The 7434-nt window shown below is 63.1% G+C and overlaps 1 protein-coding gene across 1 annotated transcript; it reads left to right on the forward strand.

Moving 5' to 3' along the window:
* The first annotated feature begins 1212 nt into the window (after positions 1-1212).
* Positions 1213-7434, forward strand: LOC138723348 (cell division cycle protein 20 homolog). Its single transcript, XM_069862292.1, has 11 exons — positions 1213-1354; positions 1783-1848; positions 3137-3285; positions 4352-4448; positions 4810-4938; positions 5311-5507; positions 5855-5949; positions 6151-6382; positions 6492-6617; positions 6788-6905; positions 7256-7434. The coding sequence occupies exons 1-11, from the start codon at positions 1213-1215 to the stop codon at positions 7432-7434; spliced, it is 1530 nt and encodes a 509-aa protein (XP_069718393.1).

Raw genomic sequence — 7434 nt, forward strand, 5'->3', positions numbered from 1 at the left:
TAGGGACCCCAGGACTCCTCTAGAACCCCCAGAAGCCCTCTAGGCCCCCGCAGGATACCCTAAATCCCTCTAAGAAGCCCCAGGGCCCCTCTAGGGATCCACAGGATCTCTCTAGACCCTCCAGGACCAATCTAAGGACTCCCAGGACCCCCTGAATCCTTCTAAGAAGCCCCAAGTCCCCTCGAGATCCTCACAGGACCACTCCAGGGACAACCAGCACCCCTCTAGGGACCCCCAGAACCCCTTTAAGGACCCCCAGGAACCCTCTAGGGATTCCCCAAGACCCCTCTAGAATCCCCTAGGATCCTTCTAAGACCCCCCCCCCAGGGCCCCTCTAGGAACCTGCAGGATTTCTTTAGGGATCCCAGAACCCCTCTAGGGCCCCCCAGGGCCCCCCTGAATCCCTCTAAGAACCCCCAAATCCCCTCTAGATCCCAGCAGGACCCCTCAAGGGACAACCAAGACCCATGTAGTGACCCCCAGAAGCCATGTAAAGATCCCCAGGACCCCTCTAGGGACCCCCAAGACTCCTCTAGAACACCCCAGGATACTTCTATGACCCTCCCCGGACCCTAGAGGGGTCCTGGGGTGGGGGGGAGTTGTGTCTCCAGAGGGGTCCTGGCCTTCCCTATAAGGATCCTGGGGTCCCTACACGGGTTATGGGGGGTCCTAGAGAGGCCCTGGTGGGGGGCGGGCCTAGAGGATTCCTGGGCTTCCCTGTGGGCTTTTGGGGGTCCTGAAGAGGTCCTGGGGGGCCCCAGAGGGATCCTGGTGTCCCTCGAGGGATTTGGGGGATCCTAGAGAGGACCTGAGGAGTTGCTAGAGGGGTTCTGGGGTCTCTAGAGGGTTCTGAGGGGTCATAGAGAGGGCTTGGGCAGCTCCAGAGGGCTCCTGGGATTCCCTATAGGGGTCTTTGCATCCTTAGAGTGCTTCTGGGGAGACATAGAGAGGGCTTGGGCAGCTCCAGGGGAGTTCTGGGCTTCACTCTAGGTGTTTTGGGGGTCCTAGAGGGGTCCTGGAGTCCCTAGAGGGGGTCCTGTAAACCCCACCAGCACCTTGACCCCCCAGGACTCTCTTCCCCCTCCAGCCCCCCAGTTCCCCCCAACACCCTTAGGGCTTCGCCCTAGCCCCGCCCCCAGGCCGCGCCGCAGCCAATGGGAGGGGCCCGTCCCCGCCGCAGCCAATGGGAGGGGCCCGTCCCCGCCCCAGCCAATGGGAGGGGCCCGTCCCCGCCCCAGCCAATGGGAGGGGCCCGTCCCCGCCCCAGCCAATCGGAGCCGCGTCCGCGCGGGTCCAACCGCCGTCGGGGGCTGCGGGAGCCCCAACCGCATCGCGGAGGTTCGGGCGGCAGCGGGTCCGGGGGAGGCAGCGAGCGGCGGGTCCGGGGGAGGCGGGGAGGGGCGGGGAGAGGGGGAGAGAGGGAGGGGAGGGAAGGGGAGAGAGAGGAGAAGGGGCAGGGGGGGAGAATGGGGGGAGAGGGGGGAGGAGGAAAGGGGAGTGGCCTCACGTGCCTCCCAGGACCCATCTAGGACCCCCAGGACCCCTCTAGGGACCCCCCAGGACCTCTCCACGACCCCCAGGATCCCTCTGGAGCCCCCCAGGCCCCATCTAGGACCCCCCCCGGCCCCGTCTCGGGACCCCCAGGACCCCTCTAGGGACCACTAGGATGCCTCTATGTCCTTCAGGACCCCTCTAGAGCCCCCCAGGACCCCGCTAGGACTCCTCAGGACCCCTCTAGGAACCCCCTGAAGGACCTCTCCACCACCTCCAGGGCCCCCCTAGGGACCCCTAGGAGCCCCCTAGAGCCTCGGGACCCATTTAGTGATGCCAAGGACCCCTCTAGGGACCCACAGAACCCCTATAGAACCCCAAAAACCCCTGCAGGACCCCCCAGGACCCGTCTAGGGTTCCCGCCTGGGGGAATTGGGGTGGGAAAAAGGGAGAAGGAGCAGCTTGTGGAAGAGACTCTTGCAGCCCTTCCTGCAGTACCGCGATGCGGCCACACGGCGGCGGCACTGAGCTGGGGGGGCGCTCTTTTCCCCTTTGATCCCCACCTTGTTGCAGGGGAGCTCGAGAGGCGGCCTGGAGTTCCCTAAAGGGGTTCTGTTGAGCCCTAGAGGGGTTCTGGGTCCCCGGGGTGTTCTAGGAGGTCCTAACGGGGTCCTGGGGGACTCCAGAGGGGTCCTGGGGTCCCTAGAGGGGTTCTGGGGTGTCCTATGGGTGTCTTGCGGGGGTGCCTAGAGGATTCCTGAGGTTCCCTCTAGGGGTTTGGGGGTCCCAAAGGGGTCCTGGGGGTCTCCAGAGGGGTTCTGCTGTTCCTAGAGGGATTCGTGGGGTCCTAGAGGGATCCTGGGGGGTTCCTAAAGGGATTCTGGGGGGTCCTAGAGGAGCTGTGGAGAGGGAAAGAAAGGGAGAGGAGGAGGGAAGAGAGGGAGAGCAGGGTGGGAGGGAGAGAGGGGAGAGGGAGAGGAGGGATGGGAGAGAGAGAGAAAGAGGGGAGAGGGAAGGGGCAGGAGAAGGGGGGCAGAGGGAGAGGCCGGGCCAGAGGAGGCCTCAGTGCTGAGGGTGCTGAGGATCAGCCCAGGGCCCTGGCAGCCAGGCTGCAGCCCAGTCCCGTTGCTGCCTGCGCTGACGCCCTCGCCTGCGTCCCACGTGCAGTTGATGCTCGAGGCGACCCTTCCGCTCGAGGCGATTCCCGAAGCGATTCCCGAGGCGATTTCTGAGGCGATTCCCGAGGCGATTCCCAAGGCGATCCCTGCAGTGATCCCCGCGGTGCTGCTGCAGCCGCTCCCGGCGATCCCCGAGGCCCAGCAGAGCTCAGCCCCGGGCTCAGCCCCATCAGCCGCAGCTCCAGCGCGATGTGGTGCGGCGCAGCCGGTGAGCGGGGAGCGGTGGCAGAGGGGGGTGCGGGGAGCCGAGGGGCTCTGGAGGCCGGGGGCACAGAGCTCGGCAGCCTCTAACTGGTGCGTTAGACGGGGGGCAGAGCTACGAGCGAGTTGGGCTTTGGATGGCACGAGCGCTGGGAGTCCCGCTCGTCTGCGAGGGGGGATGTGGCAAAGCGCCGGCTTGGCTGCCTCGGGAGGGCTCTCCTCTGGGCTCTTGCGTAGCTGTCAGACAATATTGATGCGTGCGAGTGCAGGTAAACGAGGATCCAAAATGCAGAGGAGCCAAACGACCGCTCGGCCAGATCGCTACATTCCCAGCCGTCGCGCTCTGAGGATGGAGGTGGCCAAGTTCCTCCTGAGCCAAGAGCAGGACCCTGCCTTGGTGTCACCCACCAAGAAGGTGAGCGTGTTGCTGAGTTGCAGGGACTGCGCTGCTCCCTCCCAAACGCCCTCGCGGCCTTTCCCAGGGAAGCAAACTGTAAGTTGTGTCGCGTGGTTGCGTGAGGCTGACAGCCCCGAGCGCCGCTGCCTCCAGCTCTGCCCTTGAGGAGCCGGGGATGAGGTTGGAGCTGTAGGGCCTGGGAATGGAACGGGGACGCGGGACCCTGAGCGAAGCTGTTCTGTAGGGTCGTGTCCCTGGGAAGAGCCTCTGGCCCTTGTGGGAGCCAAACACAGCTTTGCTCCGTTTTAAAGCCTCATCGGCCCAGGGTACAGAGCTCCTAGGCTGTGAGCCTGTGCCCAGGGACACTGCTGGCGGGAGCTGTTCCAGCACAATGTCTGCGTGGGGAGCCGCTCTGGAACGTGTCTGCTGGGTTCTGAAATCTCTGTAGGAAGCATTTGGTTCCTTGTGGCCGTGGCTTTGTCCGCTGGCCGTGAGACGCTGACCTGGCCGCTCTTCTGTGCTCAGATGTGAGCAGGAGAGCTTGCTGGTGTCTGAGGAAAAAACCCTTGGAGCTGTGTCACGGGTTAGCCCCAGCCCGGCTGATTTCAGCAGCTAAAACCGTGCAGTTGCGCTCCCAAATCCCTCCACTCCCCACACCCCTGGAAAGGGGGAAAGGGAAATGAGAGGAAAGAGACTTGTGAGTTGGAAACTAAAACCGCAGCTTTAATTAAAATTACAATAATAATAATAATAACGGTTATTGATCTTATTAGGAGTGGTAATATATATATACACAAATATCTGAGATCGCGCCCTCGATGACTCAACGTCACCACAGATCCTGCAGAGCAGAATCGAGGGAATGGCTCCACAGCCAGGAGGGAGCTGAGCTCAGGAACTGGAGTCAGGAACACGCGGGTCCAGGGTCGGGGGCAAACAGAGAGACGAGGTCCTCAGCGGCCGTCACAGAGGAGGGGGCCGACCCTCGTGGTCTTTGGGTTTCAAAGCGAGGGTGACGTAGATGGGATGGAATACTCCGTTGGTCGCTTTGGGGTCACCTGTCCTGTTCGACCTGCCTTGACAGGCGCGCCAGAAAGCCTGGGCAGTGAGGCTGAACGGCTTCGATGTGGAAGAGGCAAAGATCCTGAGCCTCAGTGGAAAGGCTCCGAGCCCTGCGGCAGGTGAGGGACAGGCTCTGGGTGAGTCGACTCGGCTGGAGAGCCCTGGGCAGGGGAACAGCGGCACAGAGGCTCCGCATTTGGAGGCATCGACCGGCTTCTGGGAGCTGCTGTGCACACCGGGCTCTCCCTAATCCTTAGGTGTCCAGCGGCTGAGGGGCTGTGTGACAGCTCCAGAGAACTGATTTACCAAAGCTGGTTCAGCAGTTCACCCCGGCAGTGCTGTTAGCGCCCTGCATTCCTCTGAGCGTGGCTCTGCTCTCAGGGCTGCATTTTCCCCGGGAGGGATTTCTCCTCGGGTGAGCAGGGCTTAGCTGGGAGGAAACGGGACCTCCGGTTAACAGAAGTGTTTCTCTGCACACAGGCTTTCAGAACAACGTCACAGCGCTCTGCGGGCACGAGGTGATGCCTGGGTGCGGCAGGAGGAAGGGCAGATACATTCCCTGCGCGCCAGAGGGGGTCCTGGATGCCCCAGACATCCGTGATGACTATTGTAAGTGGGCTGCGATGTCGCGTGCTGGGCATTGAGATCGTTGTGTAGCGCAGTGCGGTTCCTAGGCCAGCGTGGTCTGAGGGACTGGAGCTCTGCCTGGGCTGTTTCGGTCTCTTCTGCCCTCGGGCTGGCATGGACCACTTCTGGGGTGAAGCCTTGTAGGAGCAGTGGTCCCGAGTGCTGGGCAGGTGGCTTGGACTGGGGCTGGGGGACACGCATACCTGGTGGAGGTGGAATAGGGTTGGACTCGGTGATCCGGTGGGTCTCTTCCAACCTGGTTATTCTATGATTCTATGATGAGCACCGGTGAAGGGCAGGGCTCTCCAGGGCAGCGCAGGGTGGCCTGCATTGCATTGCTCTTCCAAACTGTAGATCTGAATCTCCTGGACTGGAGCTCTCAAAACCTCCTGGCGCTGGCTCTGGACACCACTGTCTACCTGTGGCACCACGTCTCTGGGGAGATCATCAACCTCATGGAGACGGAGCACGTAGCTGATTACGTTTCGTCTGTGTCGTGGGGTAACGGAGGCAGCTGCCTGGCTGTTGGCTTGAGCAACGGTGAGGTCCAGGTGAGTGCAGGAGTCGAGCTGGAGCTGTTTAGGGGTTGCTGGAGCTGTGGGGCCTTGGGACGAAGGCTTGGCTGGCGCTAGAAGGATGCAACGCGCTCCGACTTGCCTGGTGTGGGCTGGAGATGTCCTCCGGCAGTGAGCAGCTGCGGCAGTGAGGCAGAGCTTGGGTTTGGGGTTCCTGACCCCTGGCGTTCTCCTTCCGTTCTGCGGGCAGGAGATACAAATAGTTCCCTGCTCCCAGAGTGAGCAGGCTGAATGGCAGAGCCTGCGCGCTGCGGTTTGTAGGGCGAAGCAACGGGGCTGGCGTTTCCTGGCCCTCTGGAGAACTTGTTGTTCTGCTTCCCTAGCTGTGGGACGTGGAGCGTCGGAAACGTGTCCGCACGCTGAGCAGCCACGTGTCCCGTGTCGGGTGTCTCAGCTGGAACAGCTACATCCTGTCCAGGTAAAGCAGTGGGTGGGGTTGGAAGGGCGGAGCGGAGCTGGTGCAGATCCTTGTGGATGTGCTCGGCTCACGCCAAGAGCCCGGATCTGCCGGCAGCACCGGTGTGAAACCCTGCGGCAGGTGCAGCCGTCCTGCCCCAGCGCCAGGATGGCTTTTCCCAGCACTGTGTGCAGCCTGACCCTGTGAGCCTTCTCTCTGCAGCGGGGCTCGCAGCGGCTGCATCCAGCACCACGACGTCAGAGTCGCTCAGCACCAGGTGGCCACGCTTGCTGGTCACACGCGGGAGGTGTGTGGCCTCAAGTGGTCTCCAAACGGCCGCTTCCTCGCCAGTGGTGGTGACGACCACGTGGTGAACATCTGGCCGAGCAGCCAGGGGGGCCGTGGAGGATTTGCTCCAGCGCAGAGCTTCCGTCAGCACCAGGGTGCTGTCAAGGTGAGCGCGGGGCAGCTGTGGGCTCGCGTTTGTGTGCGAGGCAGCCGTGCGGCACTGCCTGCGCGCAGGGTGCTCGTTGCACGCCTCAGGCTGACCCCTCTTCTGGCAGGCTGTGGCGTGGTGTCCGTGGCAGCCCAGCGTTCTGGCCACCGGAGGCGGAGGCGGCGACAAACGCATCCGCCTCTGGAACGTGTCTTCTGGCACCTGCCTGGGCAATATCGATGCCCGCTCCCAGGTGAGACGTGAGCGTCGGCTTGGATGTAAACAGCTTGTGGTGGGACGCCTGAGCGGAGCTGCTGGCTCCTGAGGCCCCGAGGCAGGGCCGAGGAGGGGGCCGTGCTCCTCTCGGGGTGCTGAGCATCGGCACGAGCAGCTCGTCTTCCCTGCATTGCCGCCTCCTGCCAGGTCTGTTCCATCGTGTGGTCAACCACCTACAAGGAGCTCATTTCGGGCCACGGCTCCGCAAAGAATCAGCTGGTGATCTGGAAGTATCCAGCCATGTCCAAGGTCACTGAGCTGCAAGGTAGGCAGGGCCCTTTGCCTGGGGCAGGGAGGGCTGCTGGCGGCTGAAGGAGACGTGATCCTTGGGTGGAGCGGAGCGGTGGCCCGAGCTGGAGCTCGGCTGGTGCGGGCTGCTGAGCAGAGGCGTGTGCTGCTCGAGGGAGGCCCTCCTGGGGGCTGCTGAAGGAACGCTGTTGGTGCAAATGCCCGCCTGGGCTGTGAATTCCTGCTGCTGCAGCCCGGTGCGGGGCCAGCTCTGCGAGCTGCTGGGGTTCCCGGGGCCCACGCAGTAAACGTGAGCGTGGTGGCAGAAGCAGAGGGAGCGGGGCGTGCGCCGAGCGGCCCGTCCCTGAGCGCACACCTCCTCTTCAGGTCACACGGCGAGAGTCTTGAGCATGGCTCTGAGCCCCGATGGCGAAACAGTGGCCTCGGCTGCTGCGGATGAAACGCTGCGACTCTGGCGCTGCTTTGCGGTGGATCCCATCAGGAAGAAGGAGAGAGAGAAGGCAGACATAGTCCAGAGCAGCTTCATTCGCCAGGCCATACGATGA

This window comes from Phaenicophaeus curvirostris, chromosome 8 (assembly GCF_032191515.1).
Source record: "Phaenicophaeus curvirostris isolate KB17595 chromosome 8, BPBGC_Pcur_1.0, whole genome shotgun sequence".
In the NCBI taxonomy this organism is placed as follows: Eukaryota; Metazoa; Chordata; class Aves; order Cuculiformes; family Cuculidae; genus Phaenicophaeus; species Phaenicophaeus curvirostris.

Excerpts from the sequence above, each read along its gene's own strand:
- LOC138723348 (XM_069862292.1), top strand. The coding sequence starts at position 1,213 with ATGGGAGGGGCCCGTCCCCGCCCCAGCCAATGGGAGGGGCCCGTCCCC. Across the intron at positions 1,355-1,782 it reads GGAGGTTCGGGCGGCAGCGG|GGACCCCTAGGAGCCCCCTA; the intron begins GTCCGGGGGAGG and ends GGGCCCCCCTAG. Across the intron at positions 4,939-5,310 it reads AGACATCCGTGATGACTATT|ATCTGAATCTCCTGGACTGG; the intron begins GTAAGTGGGCTG and ends TCCAAACTGTAG.